We start from the raw sequence: 24,975 nt of genomic DNA, 5'->3' as shown, positions 1-24,975 counted from the left end.
ATCTCTCGCTTCCCCAAAATTACTGCAGTTGTTCAGGGACCTCAAGGGAAACACAAAATGGGAGTGAAGAAGGAAGCATGGTGGAAGAGCAGCCAAGAGTGCAAAACCTCCTCTCCCTACTATCTTTCAGGCTACAAAATTCATACCAAAGCCTAGAACAAGCCTTGTACCCATGATTCACACAAAAGGACCCCAGAAGGGCTCCATGCAGCAGCCACCTGCCCCAGCCTTGCAGTTCCCTGGTACCAAGCACCACGGAGCGGCTCCCAGAGGAAATATCATTCGCTGTATGCAGGCTGCTCCCAGATGCAGCTTGAGATGAGATGAACCATCCAAAACAGACTAACAAAGCAATTTAAAAATACAAAAATATTCCATGCAAATGGTTCAAAAAGTTTATTGAATATTTAATTTACAAAAATCATATCCCCTCTATGAGGTGTTCTATGCAAAATTGGATAAAATAAACTGCATATAAAACCCAACCCTAGTAATGCAAATACAACACAGAAATGAGACCATGGAAAGGAAAAAATATATATATAATCATGACATACATATGACATTCATTAAGGATTGTCCCAACCATCCAAGAATTGGTTCAATAAGATGCCTTCCAAGATACATTATATATTTTACCATTTTGTACAGGTCTTCTATATTCCATTGGTCCAAATTTACAGTTTATAAAAATTCTCTGCATTCTTTCTTAGCTACCATACCAGTTCTGCCATTCCTGTTTTGATCAGAAGGTGGAAACAGACAGTACATACATTTAACATGTGCACTATTAGATGCAACTTACTATCTTTGGTAGGGACTCTAAATCTGCTGTGAAGTCAGCTTTCTAGAATGACAAAAACTTAAGTTTAAGATTTGGCAAAGAACAGTTTTAACTCCATTGTTTAGCAGAATGTTACTGGCAGTTTTTGTAGAACATACAAAAAAATACAGTTGTCTCTTGTATGGTTTAAAAATGGAGAATATTTATATGGGTTTTAAATCAAATTATTTGCATTAATATTACTCAACTCAAATATAGTTGTATAAAATGTTACTACTGCACAGCAGGCCTGCCTGTTTTATTGTATGAACAAAGGATGCATTGTACACAGAATGCAACTGCAATTCCATCTTGCCTTTTTTCCTCCTGTTTAAAGCTATGAGACTACTCCTGTAGGTAGTCGCACAGATTTGGATGCCAGTCTCCCTTTGAACAAGTAGGAATTTCACTGAGTGACTCAATACTTGTAGAGTAACTTTTTCAAGTTTTCCTGTGAAAGAGGGGAGGGTGGAACAAAACAAAGATGTGAAGAAATTCAGGATAATCAGTGCTAGAATGTTTGCAGCCCTCCTCTGGTATTACATGTAGAGGAGCAGCAAGGTCAGGAGGGAAAAAAAAATTAAAAAAAATCAATGCAATAACCAAGAAACTTCACTTTAAAAGAGAAGGAAAAAGTAACCAGACTGTTTCCTTCATAACACTAATATTCCGTAAATATTGGACAGTACTTGATTAACTGCCATTAGCTGCAACTTTCAAGCATTCTCTTTGCTTTTTCACACACTACCTGGAAAAGAAAAAAAAAAGTTATGCCCCTCCCCAGTCCTCCCCACCCCCTTGCTTAGTGGAAACGCAAATAACCTGCATAGCCATGATTTTCTTAGCTGAAAACATTTAGTGGAAGACTAACTAGACTTAAACACTAGGTAAATCTGCTCACTTATGAGTAAAACATGCAATATTATGACAGACAGCTAATCGTCCTCGGAAAGGCCTTTTATGACAATTGCTAATTTGGCAGAGAAGAAATGTTTCCAAATGCATGAAAATCGTTTTAAGAGCCTTAGTGAAGAACATTGTAGTTACAATATATTAGCAACTTCTGTGGCATAAACATTTTAAAAAGCATCAGCAAAGTATTAAATATAAAAGCAATATGTATATACCCCTCCATCCTCAGAAAAGCATCATGATTTGTAGTGTATTAAGTCAGATTTATTGACTGGGGAATTAAGGCATAACCAGTAGACAATAGTCTCTATTGTCTCAGCTCCACATAATTCGCTGGAAACAACCCGTATCGGCCTTTGCAGACACCCCTCCACCAGCCGTCATCGATCATTTCTATGTTTGTGATGATGTCATCTGGATCAAAGGAGATCTCGTCATCACCCGCTGCAGAGAGAGCAGAAGAAACTCAGTGTTTGCACAGTGGTCTGCACGACCGTCTCATTTATCAGCCCACCGTCACTAAAGATAACACGAACATCCATCACCTTCCTCCCTCCTGGCAGGGTGTTTGAAACAGCACAAGGCAATACCAGCCTGTAAAGATGCTGCTTCCTCATCCTCAGCCCTGACATGGTGCTTGGTTCTTACCCACTGCATTTCTAAGAACAGCAATTGTTACCTAACACACTGAGGAACCACTTCACTTTCTTGAACTGTCCTCAGAATCAACCAGAGGACTCTTAAACAATTACTCACACCAAAGGTTTATTTAGAGTGTTAGCAATTGGTTAAAAAAGATTTTTTAAGCACCCATAATTTCTAAAAACGGTGGGTAGTAACTTTCAGAAGTGTCTACATGCTACTGGTAAATATCTATACTGCTAACTATCGTCTTGTTAAACAATCCTAATTCTTCATATCTTCATTTCATATGCTACTACAAGAAATTACAAGATGGAAGGAAAATTAAAAAAAAATAAATCTTGTTTTATCTTTCAAAGAAGAGTATTCAAAAGACAAGTTTAAGAACAAGAGCTTTGCTTACCAGCCTGATAATCATAAAGGGCTATGGCTGTGATTCCAAGTTCATTTTCATATTCATCATAAGCATTTTCTTCTAAGGGGAGAGAGAAAGAAAAGAAACAAATTAAAAGCATAAAGCATTCTACCTATCACCCCAAATTCTTTTCTGTGGCATTCCTCCTTTCATTCTACTGCTAATCCACACAGGAAGCAGGAAATTATGCAGATTTTGAGCAGTGCTGACGTACCTTCTGAAATGGATTTTTTTTCCTAATCACACACAATTAAAGCCTGACAGGAAGTGTTCACAACTAGACATTTAATACAGTATAAAATAAAAATTATTAGCTTTATAGCACTAAAAGAAGTGGCAGAACAACAACTGAGTCCAAGATAAGCATGTAAGAGACTATTTAGCACAAATTGTTAGGTGTGCATGTTTGGGGGTGTGTGTTAAGTGATCTGTTCAGAATTTCCACATTCTTGTATCACAGCAAGCAGGATTTTAGTAACCAGAAGAGCTGAGAAAAACAGCAATTCAAAAGAACTATATTCTTTCAGTGCCGTTAGTTTTGGACATCCTTACTGCACTCCCTCATAAGCATGGAACACACTACATCAATATCAAAGTCCAAGAATCGTTGACAGATTTTTTTGCTTGCTAGGCCAGCATTGGTTCAACACACATCTAAACTCAATTGCTATGCTTTTTTTCTTGCATTACACAGGGTGGAAATGGTTACTCTTTTTGAACCAATAAGCTAGAAAGCACTGTAATTATTCCTACATCATCTCACAAAAGTTAAGTAATTTCAACTCTGCTCTAGCCATACCTCCATCCCCTAATTAAGGTTTGTTGGTAGGATATCTACAAAGTCTCATCAGACAACAACTTTAGAAAATGAAGGCAGTGTGATATCAACTCAACTGTTTATTAAGTTGTTGCCCAGGGGAGTCAGTCTTCATTTTTAAGGGCTTCTTTCACATGAAAAACGAACACTCTACCTGCTTGGTAGTGGTCTCCTGCCCCTGCCACTTCATAGACCGTCTCAGGTTCGTATTCTGCCTCTCGCTGACTCACTGCTTCTTGGTAGTCTGACTCTGCAGCTTTGTAGCCAGGCTCTGGCTCCTGTGCAGCTGAGTACTTTGTGCTGGAGTTCTTGTAGGCAGACTCTGCATCATAGGAAACTGCATCCTGCAGAAACAGTCAGAGAGGGTTGTCCAGATTTTGTGAAGAGGTTCTTACGCTTAGGATCAAAAATGAGGCACTGATAGTGATGTTAACAAACCTCATAGACTGGGCTTGAGGGTGCCTTCTGTTCAGCTGGCTGTGTGGTAGGAGACGGTGGTGGAGTCTGTTTTTTGGCTTTAGCTTGCTCCTTAATTGAAGAGAAAGAAAAGCTTCAGTGCAGTTTAATCACTGTTTAATGAAAGAAATAAACCCTCCAATAACAGAGAGAAACAACACGTTTTGAAATAAACTGAAGTGAGCAGGGAGCAGAACAGGCCTGGATTGACTCCATCATTAGACCTGCCTGGGGGTTTAGACTGGCTGTAACAGGAAAGCCTCAGCAATACTGCAAAGCAGAGGAGGAAAAAAAAATGAAGAAATAAAAACTGCAAAGTACGTATGGATACATGAGTTTAAAAACAGAGTACCCAATGTTCTTTGGCACACTTCCACAGGAGCTGCAGGGTTTCTGTGTTCAATATATTCATTCTGTTCATTAGCTGATTGGGCCTCATGTACCATTTTAGCATAAATTTAGAGAACCTGAAGCCCCCATGTTCTAATTATACAACTGATATATTGTCCTTGATGAGAAACGATCCTGTAAGCTCTTGCAGGTCTGCCAAGAGCCTGCCAAAGCAAAAGACTGAATAGCTCGTACAAAATTAAATCCTATATGCTGACAATGAGGGGTTCAAATGTTCAGAAGAGTTCCATGTGGTAGAAATAAAAGTATTGCTATTGTATTCTGCAACACAAAGAGCATGAATCTGAATCAACCATTCTGGCACTCCAGCACTTCACACTGTGCCATCCCACCTGTGAATCGGAGGGCAGAACCACAATTATCATTAGGAAGCTATTCATTAGGAAGCTGGCTTACTGTACCCCCCAAAAAAAAAAACATTGGTTGCATAATTTTATGAAAAGTTTATATTTAAAGACTGTCAGCTAACTATTTTATTTTGCTTCTCTTTACCACAGAGGAAAAGAAATCAGTGTACCTAGAACCAAACTTTATTCTTTTTTTTTGTAGAAAAGAACTGAGAATACAAGTTATGAGAGACTGTGCTCTCCATTTGTTTAGGTTCATCAAGCCACAACTCCTCAGAGGATTCTAAGGAGAAATCACAGACCAGAGATGAAGTGGAGGACTTTATTGCTAAATAAATAAATAAAAATATTCCTTTTTTTTTTTGTTTTTCACAGCTTAGAAAAAAACACATCAAACAAAGAAAGCAAAATGTGTCCTGAGAACAGAGACAGCTTTGAAGACCAATTCAAAGCTTATGCTGTGCTTTCTGAAAAAAGTCTGTCCGGATGCCCTTTCTCACTTTAACTGCTGTGCTACAGATGAAAAAAACACTAGCAAACCATCTATTTAACTCAAACCTAAGTTCAGGGAAAAACTAGCTAGCATTAATCCATTAAAAAGTGAAGCACTGTATAATGAATCATTACTGAGTAATTTGTCCCATGAAATTGGTCTCTGCAGTCTAGACTGCAGTTTAAGACAGGCACAGCATAATTGCCATAAGGCATTTAAATTGCATGGTCCACCTCAGGCTGCCTCAGAGCTGGGTTTCTTCCACAAGGAAATGCTCCATGTGCAACAGCATCTTGCATTGTTCTCTAGCTAAATCAAGAGGCACTCGTCGATTGGTAACAGCAGTTGAAGAAGAGCTCCCTGAACACCACTTGCCTATGCGACATATGTGAAGAGCAAAAAAGAAAAGGATTACCAGTAAACAGGATTCTTGAAGAATGTAGCCCATATGTACATTCCCATTGTGGGAGGGCGTGTGCCCACATACTTTCTTCAAGTGAGAGAACTTTCTGTCTGTGCAAGGAAGTTCTCTTAAAGAAATAGCTTGCTTCAGTCAAAGTCCCCCGCCCCTTCACAGCAGCTGTGGCTGGTACACTTGCATTCTTCCCCTTTTCACACTCAGCTTGTGAGTGCGGGGCAGCACAGCCAGCATCATCTCAACTTCCCTTTAACCTCATCCTCCCTCCCTCAGTGCCTAGAGAACCACACAATTAACCAGGGAGATGTTCAGTCTGGAAAAACATTAATCATCTGGTTATGGTGAAATTTAAATACCAGCTTTGGAAGAAACTTCAAATGTGTCCAGGCAACAGAATCTTTGATGTAGCACAAGAAAAATCAAGCATAACGGCTTGAATTTAACCCACACTTACAGCAAAAATAACAGTAGAGGCAGAAAGCCATTTTGAGAGAGAAAGGAAAAGGAAAAAAAAGACAACAGTTCACTGACTCATGAGGACCTGTGCTACTACATTTAAACCCTTCTGGAGAACTGTTTCCTCAGCAGGAGGAAATCTCAATGAAAAAGCTGAAATGAGAAGTAAGAGCTCAAATTCACCACCCTCAATCCACAGATCTTACTTATGAGCACATTGATCACGCAAAATGAACAGCAAGAGAGCTAATGGAGAGGTTGATCTTCCCACACTCTTCTGACTACAAATCTGATAAAATGAAAGGGGAGTTGGACCAACGAGAATACTAAGCAGAAAGCTTGGCTTTCTGGCACACACATCTCCTCCTTTCTGATTTAAAGAATGGAATAGGAGTAGTCTCTGAGTCAACAGGAGTCATCTCTGAGAGCAATTCAGCATCCATAGCACAATGAGGATTATGTCAGGTTTGAGATGAGTGAGACAGACAAATTGTTACGCAGGTCAGCCTGACAGAACTGAGGAAGTCCCTGAAAGGCAAAGGCAGCCCAATACCAAAATGCACAGGTAACACCAGTACGATGGAAGCTAGCAGCATGTTGTCCTGCCTAACCCTAAGCAAAACCTGCTCGTAGCAAAGGTGCAGAGCAAAATTGAACATAATGTACAAAAAGTAAGGAAATAGCAGTCCCCAGTTATGAGTGTTGTCTAACCACTACCTTTAGTATCTTGGAGATGACCTACGAAGATTCAGACAGGCTAACTGAAAAGACCTAAAACCACCAGCCACCTTGTCTGAGAACTAAGCAGAAGTAGCGATGATGGAATGTGGAACTGCCAAAGAGGGTCTGGACAGACTGCAACGGCAGCTTGCATGAAAGCTTAGAGCTGCAAATTGTATTGCTAACGCTAAGGCACCTCAGGCATTGTGTAAGAAAGCAAATGAACAAGACACGAAGGACTAGTCCTTCCACCTAGCAGTAGATTTTCACCAAACATGCAAATTCTATGAAGCAGGTAAGACATATTTTCTGACTAAACATCTCCTGGAATTATTTTGCATATGAGTAAGACACAAATCACTACATTTTTAAGTATGTCAATGCTAAAATGTCATTTTCTTAATTCCCAAACTGAGATTTGGACGATTATTTTCCCTCACCTCATGGGTGTTGCATACCAATGGATGATACCACCTCAATTTTCAACAATATTGATTCCAAAAAACCAGCATCACTATCAAACTACTATCAAACTTCTTGAATGAGCATTCATGAGGCCTGGAGGGGACCATTGTCTCTCCCCTTACAAAGTCCTTGATGTCCATGGGAATCTGGTATTACCAAAAGGCAGATGTACAGTACAGCTAAACTAGGGTAAAAGCAGACTACAGAGATTAGCACCCAAGACTAGCTTACTTATTTCTGAGTAAGCTAAATGCCAAAATTATATACACTTAAGTGTTACTCCATCTCCGTATCTGATGTCTCATATATATATGGCGCATGTTGGTAGATGGTGTGTATTGTAAACAGGTGAAGCACAGGCAGGAATACACGCAAACACACACACACACACACACACACACACACACACACAAAAAAGAGCTTTATAGCCTAGCTGGAAAGAAAGACAATGTCTTTTCTTCAGAGAGTCTCTTTTCGCCCGACTTTACAGTGAAACACACTTGAAATGCTATCCAAAAGAGACTTAAATCCTACTGACCTCCAATTTCCTCCGAGCTTCCTCCTGTTCTTGTTTCTCCCTGGCCATTCTTTGTGCTCTCTCAGCTTCTGCCTTCCTTCGGTCTTCTTGTTCTTTTTCCTTGGCTAGGTTTTCAAAGTTAGCTCGGATGCTGCTTGTTTTATTAGCAACTGTGACATTAAAAGAAAAAATACAAGTAAGTCAAATGTTGTTTAAGGTTCCGAATGATGGTAGCCTGGAATGAGTTTATGGTACAAATTTTAGCAAAGGAAAAAAAAAAAAAACAAAGCACAGAAAAACCTCTAACAGGAAGAGGGAGACAGTAGCTGAGGTTGCTAGAGACCCGCAAAGAGAACAGTTCCCTCTAGATGATTCTTACACATCACAGCTGCATCAACAGTAACAATCTGGACTTTTGAACATATCAACTCCAGAGAACGGATTTGGGGACAGTGCCTTACCAGCTTCTATTGGCTTGGTTTTCTGATATGTTGATGACGGTTTCTCAATATCTTCGAAAGTTGCTGCATTCTATCCGCAAGGAGGAAAAAAGTACATTAACAAAACACAAATTCATGAAGACATTCAGACAGCTTCAGTGTGTGATGTATTTTTTTTTTCCGTATCGCCCCTACAGCTTTTTTCACAACACCAAAATAAAATCAGGAAGAATCAAAACTTGACAAATGGAATAATTATTTCTGTAAATCAAACTACTTTGAGTTATTCTTCAGGGACAGACCTAAATACATTAAAATCCTACTAATTAAAAAGAAAATGTAGTTTATAAACAGATGACTCATCAGAACTGAAAGTGAGACAACATCTTAAACATTTATTGTGTATATGTTGATATTCTATTCCATACAGTGAAAGATTTCTACCAAGGTAAAAGCATCCAGTTCTCTTATGTAAGAAGATACTGTTAAATCAGAGGGAACATTCTGAAAACAGCATGCAGAATATGAGGTTTTTGTTTGGTTGTTTTTTTAAATGAATGGTCTCGAGTCCTGCAGCTGCAAGTAAAAAAGAATCCTACTGACTTCCAAATTCTTCTACCGTCTCATTTTAAAATGTCTTATACGAAGCTGAGAGTACACGTTCATTAGGCAAATCTCAGTGTGGACTTCTTAATTTTCTAGCTTTTTCAATTTAAAAATGGAAAGGCAAAAAGGACATATGAGCTGCCCTACCTTTCACTGTTACAGCATACTGAAACAAACTCTCATATAGAGAAGTGGGCAAAGTTGGTAAATACTTGACACTTACTTTAAGCAGTCCATTAAAAAGATATTCTAAGGCATTAGCTAGTTGCCAGAAGATGTGACTGAAACTGGGGAATTGATGGATTTTATTATTCTTTCATACAAATTTTACTATTCTTTAATTTCCATGCTTTATCTTTCCATACTTTAGATATACATATATATGCACATACTACACATATGTAAACACATACATGCGTGTATAAACTAGCATCATGCTGATTTGATTTAAAAGATCTGGAAAAAATCACAGAAGAATTCTAATGATATACTGAAGAAGCATCCAGAAATAGAAAGCTGAACGCTACAGATCTAACTATACTATTTTTTATCCCCATGGGCTATTTAAGTCACGGCTGTTTTAAGTAACTTACCTTATCCATCCGATCTTTCTGTACGCCATACTTCCCACCAAATCCTTTTGAATAATCTAAAAGCAGGATAAAAAGGTCAGAGTGGGGAGTTTTCTGTCCATCTTTCTGCCAAACGCAAATAGCCATTTCAAGTGCAAATAGCCATCTCAGCTGCATGCAAAGATACAGTGACAGCCGCCAAAGAAAATGCAACTTGTTTTTTGATGCAGGAAGGATACATAACCGCAAGAGCCTTCAGGTACACCAGCAGATGAGAGACTGGGGGCCACATGCATTCTTTGAGAAAACATTAAGCTGAGGACTGATAAGGTATCAAGCAAGGAATAAGGGATGAGCCCTTCTAATGCATCACTTCTGTAACACAGCCTTTCACAGCAACAATTCTTAGCCCTCTGCAGAAATCATATAACCTAAAGCCACTTTTCTTTCCTTAAGGAGTGACATCCAGTCTTCAGTGACCACAGAGGTTTTATTTTTTTTTTCTCCTTAACTTGGTAAATTCTATGAATGGCAGAAAAATGTAACAAATTTCTTGTTCCAGTGGATTTGGTCATGATACCCAACTGATGAATACTAATGTCATTGGTAATAACTACTGCTACACACATGGAAAGGGGCAGTTCCACAAGACAGCACGAGTCTGCGACAGCTCACCACCATGGAAATGGGGTGGCCCTGCTGCTCTGTACCACCTGTGAGCTGCACACTCCTGCTCTCACCCGATGCTGACTCTAGTACTTGTTATGCTCCAGAAGCAATTTAATTCACTAGTGGCATAAAAAGAAAAAAAAATGAGAAGAGTGACTTTCTGATGTTTCTAGTGAAAGAAACTCAAAGAAAATTTTTCTTCTACTCAAAGAAATGTGTGACTAGCACCAGAGCCAGTGCAACAGAAGAAGCAAGAGTGTGTGGCTGGAAAAACAGCACTTTCTGGTGGCACCGAGCTGCTGAACTGTATGTAGGAACATGCCCTTAGACTTTGTAAATGAACAGGCTTTTCTGTTGTGTTTTCCCTAAAACACAATTACAATTACTACTTCTCCTCGCAGGTCAAAAACCACTTGGGTCCTCTAAGCAGTTATTTTAGTGTTTGTACTTGGGGTCTGCTAAGGTACGTCTGACACTCTAAGTTTGAATTTGTGTCACTATTACACAGGAAAATACTGACTATCAGAATGAACAACCTCATTCTCTTCAGCTTTGTATGTATTTTCAGCCAGAATAAATATACTACACTTACATTTTCCTGATCCAGACTTCTCACTTTAAGATAACGGAAAACCAGGAATTCATGGTTTGTACCCCAACTATTTCACAATGAATAAAGAGAGCATTATAACAGTATTTGCTCACCCAAGAACCACAAACATTCCCTACTTCTTGTTTTAAAGACTACAATCAATTTTAAATGATCTTGCCATAATCCATTGCTTGTTAAGGGTTACATGCATGGTCCTGATCTGAATATTTTTCCACCAATTTATCCAGGCAAAGTTTCACATTTAGACTCTAGAACTGGTAAGAATGTCATTAACATCATACTAATAATTATATGTCGTTATTATCACTAACTGCATAATGTTTTAGAGCTGTTAGCTAAACATTGGATATCGTTTCCTGAATACAGGCTTGTTTCACATAACATTTTAAGAATAAAATGGAAGAACATTGCTAGATCATGTAGGAACAGAAGCGCAAGAAAGTGTCTGCACATTACTAGCATTGATCTACTTAGACAACTATTTAAGACTGTGTGAGAAGTGGCTGCACTGTTAAGAAAGTAACAAGTGAAAACGGTGCCTTGTTGAGATTCATGCTTGGCTAGTTTCTCCTTGTATTCAAACCCCACAGCAGATGGGTCCTGCCTTTCTGTCTGTACACCAAATTTCCCTCCGAAACCACTCTTATAGTCTGAAAAAGCCACATGTAATACATTAAAAACAAAAGGAGGAAAATAAAAAAGTTTAGTCAGAGACACTCAAAATAATTTTTGCAATATTTCTCAATTACCAATAATTTTGAATGGCGAAAAAACTCTCAATAGTCTTTTGTACAAGTAAATTCAGAAGTTTCCACTTGAGACTAGGAAGAGGTCAACATGATTTATCAGACATAGGAACACCATTCTGAAGTCACCAAAAAACATCACTTCTCAACATTTCTCATACAATCAGCATAATGCACTTGCATTTGATCAACATTCTGAACACAAACACACACATAGTTTATGTACCAAAACAAAACAAGATACAAGAGGATCAACAGTTAAGGATGAAACGAGCTTCTTTTCATCAGTGGGGTTAACATTTGTATGCTACAGATCTGATTTTTTAAAGAGATGTGCACATAGGGCCCATGGAGACTACCCTTCAGATATTCCTAAACAGCACTGCCTAATGGAAGAAGCAATATCCCTGCCACTACACAGCTTGAGGAAAAAAAAGCTCTCAGCTAAGAGCTATGATCATTCCCTACTGCTGCCTTACAACAGGCATCTTAATAAATTATATAAAATGAGGGCACAAGAAACAGGGCTTCAGGTAATCTTCTCACAACAAATCTGTGGGAACACCCAGAAAAACAATATTTTGAGGATCACTTTTAACATAAGACATTTTAGCTTAATTAATGTAATTAAGTTAAGAGTGGTGGCAGGCAGCTAGCAATAGCTGTTTTGGAACTTTTCTTTTGGGTACCAATCTTTCATGAAATAGGTATCTTGCAGGCAATGAGAAAGGACAGCATTAAATACTAGATCTCCCCTGCAAGGAAACAGGGGTATACACAACCAAAGCCACAAAAAGGAAGATTATTTGTGAAGATCCTCAAGGAAAATACAAAGAAATCGCTAACTTGTGGTTTGTATGAATGAACTGAAAAAGGAAAAAAATAATCCAGGCTACACAGGCTTGTAAGGCTTCTCCAGTGAGAACTCAGCACTAAGTCTGAACTTTCAGGGACTTGTTATTGGATGTGTTTAACCTGCTTTGCAGACACCAGTTCAACTAACACACAGCAACAGTTCAAACACAGAAAAATGAGATTCATGTTAGCACTGTAAGACTGTAGCTAAAGATACCAAGGGAAGGAGGGTTCACACAGGGATGAGAAAAGTGGGTATTAGAGAAGTTAGAAAGAATGGCTAAGAATCTTGAACTGAGATACCTTTCTGGGATTCATGCAGCTGCACTTTCTCCTGGTGATCCCAGCCAAGTGCACATTTGTCTTGTCTGTCTGTCTGCACACCAAACTTGCCTCCAAACCCCTTCACATAATCTGTATGCATGAAGTTTCAGAAAACATTACTGCAGTTTATGATTGTAAATAGTATTTAGAGAAAAAAAAAAAAAGTAATGTGGCAGATATGCTATTGGATAAGCTGCCCTTTCATTAATAGTTTCACTCTTTTTCCCCTGCTACACTACCTTAGCCAAGGGGAAGGAGATTATCCATTCAGTAACTCTAGGATCACAATGCAAAGAAGCACCACAAATTGAGTGTTGATTACAGCACTTAGACTCAGTGTTCAGAGACTTGAAGAATCTGATGTGCTTTCCATCTAGACCCAGATACCTCACACATACATATGCACAATATAGATATATAAATAATGAAGGATTTGATACTGTCTCTGAAGACCACAGATGTGTGCAGTTACGCAATTACTTCAATAACATCCATATGGACATAAGGTCCCTTGGAAATCACAATGTGAAACTCAGGGACCGTTTCCAATGCCTTCCTTTACATCTAAGGGAAGTAGAAATTTACATACACAAAATGCAAACACACATTTACCACCACCAAAAACAAAAAAATTACGTTTTCCTATGTTGGAAAGTCTGATTGTTTTGAACCGGTATTCTTAAATAAGATAATAAAAACCTTTCTGTGATTCATGTTTTTCCGTTTTGCCTTGATATTCAAAGCCAACAGCACTTTTGTCCACTTTGTCCTTGTCAACACCATATTTACCACCAAAGCCCTTGGAATAATCTAGAGATAAGAGTGAAGAGTTTTGTTTGTAAGTGTTCAACAACAAAATGTTACCTTGACAAATTGTGATAATCAGATCTGCTAACATTAAATTACATATTAAAAGAAGCACTGATATCCCTGGTTAATTTCGATTCAGGACACCAAAGTCATGAATTCTTCAGAATACATTCTCTCGGGATGGAAAATAAAATGGCATCATATGTAGTTCAACTACAGGGTGATATTGGCAATTCTGGCTATTGACTCCTTGATAAAACTTTTTAAGACACTTATAGCAAAGTGAACTTCAAGAATCATGTCAGCAACAGCCTGTATGCTTTTAAATAAACAACCCCTTCTTCTCTTTCGCACTTTTAGAGTACAAATATTTCTTTGAGATAAAGAGAAAACAGATGGCAAAAATGTCAAAATTTTTCAATAAAATACTTGATTTTCTGATCAGATATGCCTGGAAACCTGATTAGCAACCCAGTATTTAACTCCAAACACTACCAATTCTGATTAATGCTTTATTCTACCGACAGCTGATTCTTTTAGAAACAGTCCTCTGTTGTGGTTAAACTGCTTACCGTCTCAGGTATTTTAATCCACAGCTTTTCAAAAGAAGTTGCAAAAAACTCTAGACCTATATGCCCTGCTTCTGAAATAATGGCAGCTGGATCATCAGTTAGTACCAGTTAGAAACTAGGTTTTAGGTTTCTTTTTCAGAAGTCAAAGTTTTTAGCAACATAAATTTTATAGTGTTAATTTTCATCAGGCTGGGAGTGCAACAGATGAAATTATAAAAAAAAAAAAAAAAAAAAAAAAAAAAGCATTTTACAACACTGCCTGTCATGGATGCCTGCCACCTCAGAGTATGAATCTATCAACGTATGTGTCTACTCACCCTTCTGTGATTCATGTTTCTCAGTTTTACCCTGGTAATCAAATCCCACTGCACTCTTGTCCACCCTGTCAGCTTGTACTCCATACTTTCCACCAAAACCACTTGAGTAGTCTGTATGGAGTAAAAAATAAAAATGAAATGAAGCAGCTTTCAATAGAATCATATCCTAGCCATTAGTGAAAAGGAAAAAAAAACAAAACAAAACAAAAAAACACAGTTACTTCAGAACTCAAATGTTACCCGTTAGCACACACAATTAAGCTCAACTTTAAACTCAGAATGTAAGGTGTGCAATGGTCCTATAGTTTATTATGCTTCCTCTAAAATCTAATCCTATTTCCGATAGGGTGCAATACAGCAAAGAACAATTCCCAATCTCTCTAAAACATCCCTGAACACCACTTCTACAAGATGAACAAGACTCACGATGACACACTATTTCATTTTATTAAAACTCTACCAACTTATGAAAATTATGAAATTGCTTTGAAGTTCATTCTTTCATCTCCTTTTTCACCCAAACCCCTCAACACCTGATTCACTGGTAATGACATGTTGAGGCTTTACTGAACAATGTCCTTCACAAGCAATAACAGAATGAATATCTATTTTAATATTTTTTAAAAACAATTGTTACAAAGGGTGTTTGGTTAACTTTTCACACCACTTTACCTTTTTGGGAGGCATGCTTCTCAGTTTTCCCCTGGTATTCAAACCCAACAGCCGACTGGAGGAGAAATAAAAATTCATGCGACAAAGTTAGATATTAGTAGAAAAACTGCTGTCATGTCAGTGGACAAACAGCACAGAAAGCTCTTGCATTTTTCCAAACTGTTCTGACCCTTTTGATTGGAGCATAAATACCTACTTAAAACTTACAGGCCATATTCATTTACATGATAGTCAGGTGCATTTTTATTTTTTTTTCTTTTGTCATCACTTGCCAAAACAAATTTTCCTAGCAAGATACTCTTGTCTTGCCAGGTTCAGCAATTTAGCGCAACAGAAATTCAGCACAACAGAAATTCAGCATTTCCGCACAAGGGTTGTTACACAGTCTTGGAACAGCAAGCCAGTTATCCTGCGCAGTAGTTCACGTTGCAGTACAAGACAAACCATCCCCAAATCCTTCCTTCTGTAACAGTTACATTGATTTTTTTTTTCCTCTCCAAAAGAGCACAGTGTAGCTAAAGTACAGATTTTAATATCTCTTTTCAGTTTTCTTTTCAACTCAATCTCCCATGAGGGCTTTTGTTTTGCTTTAAACAGAAATTTCTCTCTGTAACAGCCCATGATAGCTTACTGCTACACTTCAAATACATCAGGAAGAAGAGACCACACCAGCATTTTAAGGTACTGGAATTTTTCACTGTGTGTACAAGTTGATAAACTCAATGACTTCGAGTAGCTGCAGTACCAGAAGAAATTGCTTACCTGGTCAACTCTATCAGTTTGTACTCCAAACTTGCCTCCAAACCCTTTCACAGAATCCACTTGGGAGCAATGCTTAGAAAGCTTCGATTGATATTCATGCCCAACAGCTGACTAAAAGAAATTGGAAAGTTCAGAAACAGGCAGCAGTTCTGTCCAGTTCTGTATGTAAGAGAAAACATGGCACCAAGTGATCTGAGGATAAGCTTCCTTACAAACGTGCACTGCTTCCTGCTGAAACTGCCTTCCTTGTGAATCACTACTCACTTGAGCAGGCTTTACGAGGCTGTCACCGTGCCACCCATACAGCCTGAGCACGGGAAGTGCCAAGAAAGAATTGGGCAGAAATGACTGCATTTCATGAAGACTGTTTTACACCCTGATTTTTTAACTTCAAACCACAGGCATGAAAACCAGAAAGATACAGGCAAAATCTAGATGGTGCCATGCCAAAGTTAAACCAAGGATTAGTTCCGGATTAAATATGCAGCCTTGTACTTAGGCACATAGCTACGGGTCTGTTTGAGCTGATAACAGATTGCAACAAAGCACAGCCACGCTAGGTTTTCTGCTGACATTGCTTTAGGGAGGCACCTTGATCTTCCGCCTACATCAAATTTACACGTCTACTCTCTGTACTTTCTCTTCACCCCCAAAAAGGCATCACAGAGCGAAGCAGCACGTCCATGGCAGGACAGAGCTAGCCCTGCCACAGGCATGCCATCCCCACAGCCTCCTGTTTGTGGCTGGAACATGAGCTGAACACAGCAACCCGAGGAGCAGAACCTGTGCTGTCGCTGGCTTCGGGTAGGACAAGGGGATACGTAATTACACACCTGAAAGTACATCCTCCATGCTCACGGGTAACGCTTTCCAGTGTTACATTAACCTAGTGCTAGGGCACCCTCTGAGATGCTGGCACTGGCACTGAAGCCAAGCACCCTGCGGGGTGCTGCATAGCGTGCCAAGACGTTCCCTCCTGTCCAGTGCCAAAACAGAGCACCAGCCAGAGCAGCTTGAGATTTGCCACTTTAATCTGACATCCCAGGCTGAGAAGAGAAGACCTCACACCCCGCCACACATGGATTGCTGCCAGATGAACGCCGGGCCCAGCCCAACACTGCTGGCACGGCATGGCACGGCAGCTTCCAGCACCCAGCCCCTGCCTTTCACGATATCGGCATGCACCGCTGTGGCAGCGCCCTGCAAACGCTGTCCCATGCTCAGACCTTTGAGCAATGAGAAACTGCTTGTCTTGTGGCAGCAGCAGACAGCTGGAGCAGGGCGAACTAATCTGATGACGCAAGGTGTCTAAAAAACATACGTAACTTGAGGGGGAGATGATTTTACACTATTTGCCTTGTTCTTTTTTTTTTTTTTTTAAGGAAAATATTACTGTGTGTAACAGCTGAGTGGCTGCCAGGTAACAAGGATGTCACTAGTAGTACATTATCTTATGAGCCATATAAAAGCCCCTTTCTTTTCCTGACTGATGCAGTCATACTCGTGTTTATTTTGCAGTTGTTCTGTGGTAGAATAACTGTTAAATGTGATGGAAAACACACATTTCTTCCTCCTTTCTTCTTCCCTTTATCCATTAAGCTATTGGAGACATGAAGCTCGGAAAATCCTACGTTTTATGTGATCCCTCATTTTACCAAATCGAGGTAGATAAGGTTAAGAATGCTTTCTTTACATGACACCTGAAAAAAGAGAATTCCTTCCTCCGTTTCATTAAATACCAAGCATTATGACATATCCCTTTTTTGAAAAAATATTTCAAAAAATAAAGATTTTTCTTCATAAACTGTATTTCAGAGTAAATGGCCCTGTTCATTCCTCAGTAGAATACTCTGCTACATTTTAAATCAGTTACGGGGGCCTGGCATATGGAATTATATAGTTGTTCATTTTAGGACAGGGTCTGGGTTTTGTCCTAAAAACACCATGACCCATGCCACAGTAACTCTCATTTATTTCAGCTGGGTCAAGCCTTAACATAGTATAAGGTCTTCCCTTAAAGGGAACGTTCTTATGATGAGTTTTTAGAACTATGTTTACAAGTAAGAAAGCTTCATTTATTAAAGATAAATTATGAATGCCTCCTACTACCAATATCTGAGTAATATTGGTAGTGGGAGGACACAACCACCAAATTTTTCCAGACAATTAATTTTGGCCTACAGGAAACATCACTTTTGTTTCTTTCTTTTTATTTTTCCCATGAACAGAGGTGAGCCATAAACCGCTGACACCAGAGAACTACGCAGCTGCAGAACAGGCCTAATTATTGAATCTGGTCAGCAATTCCTTTCCCAGACTCACAGTTAGGTTAGTCTATTTCAAAGGCCCACTGAGAATTATGCTGCAATTTACCCTGGAATATGGCAATCCAGTAGGAATTTAAGGCTGTCACATTACTAGAAACACAGAAAGTAAATTAAGTAAGAAAACAAAATCATTCTTATTCAGGAGACTGTGTGGTTCTCATTTTAACAAAATATGTGCAAGAAACTAGCCAGAATTTGATGACTGTCTAATTACCACATGGCTAATGGAATTACCTTAAGAATTACCATTAACTTTGTTAACAGAGTATATCTTAGCCATCAGGTCCTTATGGAAAGCATTATCATCTGACTGAAGTACAATGACTTTTTTAAAATACTTGGATTACTTGTCACTGTTCACATTTATCACTGCTTAAGAGCTACCCTCTAATTTAAAAGAAGCAGCACACCCTTTTCTTCACTCTTTGGCAACCTCAATATGCATAGAAGAGCTGGCACAGTATTGAAATTAAAAAAAAAAAAAAGGCTAGATTTATTCATGCATGAAGTACTTTCTTAATTTAGAAATATACATTTAGAAACTTGAATCTTGACTGCAAGGGAATCCACCCATGATGTAAGAAAGCAGACTTGCTCTAAAGACAGTGCAAGCGTCAAACACACACATGTGGAGCCATGGCACATCCCAGAACTTCCTCTCATCATTCAGATTCCTTATCTGCCTCCTGAAACACTTGTTCCTAGTACTTTATATGTTTTAGTTCAGTTCTTCCTGTAGTAGAATTTTCACTTAAATAAGGAAGAGAACGTGATGTTCTGACAGATTTGGGTGGTAGAGGTCATAAGTAGTCTTGTTATAGCATTACAAGGCAGATGAGCCATGGCTCTATGTAACTTACGCCGTGATCTGAGCTTCTACATCTGTGATTCTGGCAAAGTTGGAACAACAAGTGACTTTGCCTTCAACAAGCTTAACTCACGTGTGTAGTCATGCTGATCACAGGCACGGCAAGACAAAGCTTACAATATCATCTCAGGAAAGCATGCATACTTACTTTATCCATGCGATCTTGTTCAACACCGAATTTCCCTCCATAGCCATGGGAAGCTTTTGGTCCTGTTTCAAGCTCCTTTTCTTTGAGGTTCTGGTGTTCTTGGAACACATTCTCTCTCAGCTGATGAATACTTTAAAGACAGATAATTAAACAGCAAGTTTTGCTAAGAAAGTTTCAGAAGATAACTTCAAAAAGATGCAAAATAAAATGTAAGATGGTATTTTAAAAGTTGGACAACTTGTATTTTTGAAGCCCTTCCCATTTTTCCAGTGCACAGAGCACTTCCTCACATCCTGAGAATCAGAATTTATTCCACTGCAGAACACTGTCTGAAAAAGAAATGAAAGCATTGGTTTTAAGACTTTAACACAGAAGAGGATTTTGCTATATGAAAAACCTTACAATCAATTACCTTGAACTTATGTGTGCCTCAAATATATTTTCTTCTCATGTCCTAATTTAAATTCTTTCCAACACTTTTTATTTAGATGGCAACTTTTCAGAATAGGGATCATCTCTTACCATACAGTCCCTATGGTAACAAGACTCTGATTCCAAATGAGCATTTTGGACATAACTGTAACGCAAAATAAGGATGCAAAGAGACATTCACTTCTTCCCCAAGTTCTCCTGCAATATTCAGGAACTGAAGCTGCACTAGTGCAGGCTGTACACAAGGACAAGCCCGGATGGTTTTCCATACCTTAAAACGCTTCCCACTTGAATTTAAAGCTTCTTCATGCACAACTCAGCCAGTAGGTGTCATCACTGCTCTCCAAAGATTGCAGAGCATAACTGATTCCAGAAGCAAGCCACACAGCCCAGTCTCTCTCCATTTGCAACACTGATGGTATTTGTTCTCAGCATTACATCAGGAGGCTTGACGCCCCAGAAATACACAAGAAAAACCAAACGACCACAAACCACAATCATGGACTTTAAAACAGTTTTAGGAAATCTGTGATTTAGGAAGTTAAGAAAAGTCTTAGACACTTTTTATAAGGAGGATGAGATTCAGATGATAGACTATTTGTCTCACATAGCCTTTATAATGCGTTCATTTATTATTGTTTATTTTTATCTGTCAAAGGAGTTCATTTGTTAATTTACCAGCATTTTTAGGAGTTTGGTAGCAGTTTTCTAAACAAAGCCTGAGAACTAAGAAACTAAACCCTCCCTTTAAGCGTCAAATGCAGCTCCTCAGAACACCCAATGCAAACTTCTCCCCTGGCGGTATTGGCTCTTGCACCCAAAAATAACAAAGAAACTTTACAGACACAAAGAGGCAGGAAGAACAACACTGCCAGTTAAAAATCAAGATTTAAGAGTCCCTACTTCATAATTCTGATTTTAATTTCAGATCTGAACATACTGACATATATGAAAGATTAGCAACCTGGCAAATAATTAGTCTTCTACAGACGGTATTGTTTTAATTATGAAGATACAAGTAACTGAGAACATGAATTGATTAAAAGTTGCCTGGGATTGTGACTACTAATAAATTTAAAAGAGAGCTGCTTTACTTGATGTGCTCTTGATGGCCGGATCCTTTCACAGTTTTAGCCCCCCAGCGCTGTTCTTTCTCACTCACATCATTCTGTGAAGGACACATAAAAAGAGTTAAAAACCCAAAGACACCGCTAATTATCTGCACTTCAGAGTTCACAGCAAAACCCATCAGAAGTTGGCAAGATTGAAGAGTTAGAAAACCCACTATTTCCGCCTCCACTTCTTCTCTGCTGCGAGCCCTGTGCTTTTCCCAATGCTGACACACATGGAGCACTTCCTGTACCCAGAAGCTGCTGCTCCAAATCGCTTCCATACAGAAGTGATCGGTCCAAATCACTTCCATACAGACTTCCCTGCAGCACCCAGGCCAGACAAGATAGTTTTCTTTGTTCACCCCACACAGAAAATCCTAATTCTCCCTCCCTCCAGGAGCATGCTCCCATCAGTTTAGATACGACGCCCCTCCTGAAGAATTACTCTTTAACATTACAGTTCCAGTGAATGGATGAAATTTGAAAGCCATACCACAAAATCAGGATCCGTCTCCCAGTCATCAGCTCCGTCATCCTGACTGACAGAAATGGTGTGCCCTGCAGTAGCCTTCCACATCTGCAACACCACAGAAGAAGCACTGTCACACTCCAGTTACACAGAAACTCATTTTATGTTCTGTACAAGCTATTGGGAACTCTGGATTATTTCTCCATCAAAGTACAAGAATTGTCATCGGCTCTCAGGCTGTCTTCTCAAGCCGGTTTGAAAAACCACCACCCTTAATTTTCCTATTGGCAGTGCAAAAAGGTTAGGAATAATCGCTCATGTGATTTTAAAGAGACCAAGGAAGCTTTTCCCTGACCAAATCAACATGTGCCTTTCCTACATTTCTTAGCGTCACATTTTAAAGCTCTGCATTGAAAGACTTCTGCTCAAGCGGGTCTCCTAGTCAATGTCCACTCCTGAGGAATGCTCCAATTCTAGACCCTGTGTGTACACTCAAGGCATAGCAATAGCTGTTTTTTCCCCAGCTGTTAGTAATGATGACCATGATACTGCTCACTAGGCAGCATAACCTCCATGTGCTTCCTGTGATGTGTAATGACTTTCAGCCTTAAGAAAGACGTCCAAACCATTTTAAGAAGTTGTGTGCAATCTAGACACTAGTCTGCTTGCCTGCAACAACAGGGTATATGTGTTATTGCATTTTGTAGATAATCCCTTGTGAAACGTACACGTACTCAGTGGCCCATCTGACTTTCAGCAGAAATAGAGGGTGAGAGCTGGCGTACTGACAGCCAGAAGCAAAACTGGTAAAAAGGCAGGCAGCAACATCCAGAAACAACAGTCAGCAATTCAGTGGCTAATCATTTGGGGTGTCTCACTTTCTGGAAACCTTATACCCTGCAGAGTATTGAGTTGGACACTTTAATTAACATTTCTGAAAGTGACCAGCGAACAGAACATCTGACCCACCTGGTGCTAGTGCCTATAGTTCACAGCCCTCATTCTAGAAAAATTAAACATGGATATACTTCTAAAAAGCAAAACAAAATCAACAACAAAAAGCTTCTATTTTTTTCCCCAGCTTTTTCAGGTATTACACCATTAGAGTACAGCTCTTTAACATTCTCTCACTCTGTGTACTTACCTTTTTGTTTTCAATTAAGAATAGCTTATAAGGATTGTTAGTATGGACTATTTCATTCACACAAGCATAATCCAGAAGGTGGAATGGAAATTCCCTTTTAAGTACATAACTAATAATCCACAATAAAGGTTATAGAGCAAAAAACCACCACTTCCTCTACAGCCTAGCAGAATAAACCAACAAACCAGTTTTATGGAGCACTTCAGAAATCCCAGAACAATGGCAACTGAAAAATAAGCAAACCCAGGGAAGTAACCACTGGCTGGTCTGGAAGAAGGGTGTAAGAGTAGAGATGACAAAAGAGCAGATTTCCCTTCCGCTTCAGATATTCTCCATCTAAAGCTTTTTCTCATGCTATCACATCTCAGGTTCTCCTACTCTTCAGTTTGCCACACAGCCATCACCAAAAACAAATTTCTTACCAAAAAAGTGTTGGAAAGGAGAACTGAAGCAGCTCAGTAATGAAACTGGGTGTGAGGTCTGAGCTCTCACTCGGAACCAAATGCAAACTTATGGTCACTGCTTCGAGGGACGGCTTGTACCCTCCATCTGTGCCATACACAGCAAGTTACCCGTGTTCAACTCCCAAACATCAAGGGCTGAATTGTGCCTATACACCCACAGGGCTACTTTACCTATCCAGCTGGATGGAAGGTCAATGCTCTTCCCTGAGTACACAGTTACATCACTAATTGTCTTTTTTTTTTTTTTTTCCTTTTCTTCCTTTTGTGCACCCAGCTGTGCTCGGGCATTTAACAGCACAAAGGCAGATCCTCAGCCCTGCATTTCCCTGCTTCCTCCTCGGCCTCCTCCAAGCAGCACCCGAGGAAGGGAGCATTTCGGGGGCTTTCCCACGCACATCCTCACAAAACCCCAAACCCGCCACGTTTCTCCCCGGCTCGGCCCTGGCCTCGACGAGCAGGGGCAGGGGCCCACACGGGCGAACCCCTGAAGGAATAAACCCACCGGGACGCTGCGAGCCGCCTCCCACCCACCCCGAGGCCCTGCGGCTGTGGGGGACCCCAGCCCCGGTGCCCGCAGCCCCGCCGCGCCGCCCCCCGCTCCCTGCGGCCCCCCCGGCCCGGCCCTGCCCGGTGCTTACGGTGGTGGCCACCGGCTCCGCGGCTGCTTCCCTTCCTTTCCCTTCCCTTCCCGGGCGGGTGGCGGTGCCGGTTTCCGCTCCTCCCTTGCTCCCACTTCCTCTTCCCGCACGGCGGGGCGGCTCCAGGTGGGAGATGGCCGCCCCGGGCCGCCCCGCCCCGCCCCGCGCAGCGCCCTCCCCTCAGCCCGGCTGCCACCCGCACCCGCACCCGCAGCCACAGGCGATGCCCCGCCGGGCCTTGAGAGGCTGCACGCCGCGGGTTGTGCTCGCTTTTTATTTATTTGCTGTAGTCGCTTATGCGCCATGTCTTGGAGCTGCTGAGGGGAGGTCCTGGGGGGTTTCCCCTCGCATGTGACTGCTGGCAAGGCGGCTGAATTGGACGGAAAAAAGCTGAATTAAGACGGAAAGCGAACAACGCAACCCACAGCTCGGGTTTTAAAAGGTCAAGTCACAGGTGATGGTATCCCTGTGGGTAACATCTGTCGCTGTTCACCACCTTTGAAACCCTTGGAATACTTGAAGGAAACCCTTGAAGGAATACTTCTAGGGGAAAAATATACATACACCAACTGCAACTGTAGCGAAGGGTGATACTATGAAAAAAATCCAGGGTACTTTCCAAAAGGTTTGGAGGCAAACACATGACTTACCCGTTGCCAGCTGGAGCAAGGGCTACCCGGTCACATGGAGCCCGTTCACTGCGCAAAGGGGCTTAATGTTTCTGCTATGAAATATAAGTTACTCTGGACTTAAAATATAGGGAATATTAAAAATTATGCTAAACTTACTCTAAACCAGAGGTCTGCTAGAGCAGAAAGCAGGCTGAGAGAACCCGGATACTCTCCGTAATATTTCTGTTACTGTTCCTAAGCCTTTTCAGAGTATTCATCCACCCTGATTACAGATAGGAGTATTTGGATACAGATAAGAATATATACAATTTTTTTTTATTTCTATAAATTTTAATCTATCCATTCCTATATGCCATAGAACTACACAGTGCTGCTACCTTAATTAGACTAATTGCCATTTGTGCAGAAACGACTAGTGCAATAAAACTATGATCCCCGCCCCTCACCCCCCCCCCAAAAAAAAAAAAAAAAAAAAAAAGAATACCAGCAAATTATTTAGAATAAATGCCAGGAAAAGAAAAATCTTCCCAGCTGAAGGCAGTACAGTTTCTGAATTTCAACCAAAATATCATCCTCTAACTAACTCTTTAAACACTGAAAAATGAGCACAATAATACTTCAACACTGTATCTGTGTTTAAGTAACTGAAAATTACTTCTGTTTCCATCCCCCCAACCCCTCAGTATACTTAGCTTCAGCAAGTTTCATAGCAAGGGTCATGCTCTTTTAAAGATAGAACAACAGCAGGACAAATTCCTCTCAGGAACAGGTAGGTAGAGGCCAAGCACAAATGCTGCTTTGAATCACTTCACATGCACCCCACTTTAAGTTCTGGCATGATAAATCACCATTATCCATATAACACAAAAGCAACTTCTTGTCTTTTAATGC

The 24,975-nt window shown here is 40.1% G+C and overlaps 1 protein-coding gene across 5 annotated transcripts; it reads right to left on the bottom strand.

Moving 5' to 3' along the window:
* Positions 1–372: 372 nt before the first annotated feature.
* CTTN (cortactin) lies at positions 373–23,584 on the bottom strand. 5 transcript variants are annotated; one of them, XM_032187635.1, is made up of 17 exons: positions 23,453–23,584; positions 21,231–21,314; positions 20,720–20,793; positions 19,194–19,323; positions 15,851–15,961; positions 15,089–15,143; positions 14,417–14,527; positions 13,417–13,527; positions 12,697–12,807; positions 11,332–11,442; positions 9,532–9,587; positions 8,354–8,423; positions 7,914–8,062; positions 4,048–4,137; positions 3,764–3,953; positions 2,781–2,852; positions 373–2,179 (listed from the first exon to the last, which is right to left on the bottom strand). In XM_032187635.1, exons 2-17 carry the CDS (start codon positions 21,312–21,314, stop codon positions 2,043–2,045), a joined length of 1,662 nt encoding a protein of 553 aa, XP_032043526.1. In that variant the 5' UTR covers positions 23,453–23,584; the 3' UTR covers positions 373–2,042. The 5 variants fall into 5 exon arrangements, with proteins under 5 accessions (XP_032043526.1, XP_032043527.1, XP_032043529.1 ...); XM_032187636.1 differs by lacking the exon at positions 11,332–11,442; XM_032187638.1 differs by lacking the exon at positions 13,417–13,527.
* Positions 23,585–24,975: the final 1,391 nt, after the last annotated feature.

The sequence above is a fragment of the Aythya fuligula genome, chromosome 5, assembly GCF_009819795.1.
Source record: "Aythya fuligula isolate bAytFul2 chromosome 5, bAytFul2.pri, whole genome shotgun sequence".
In the NCBI taxonomy this organism is placed as follows: Eukaryota; Metazoa; Chordata; class Aves; order Anseriformes; family Anatidae; genus Aythya; species Aythya fuligula.
This window is presented reverse-complemented; position numbering and strand designations above follow the sequence as displayed.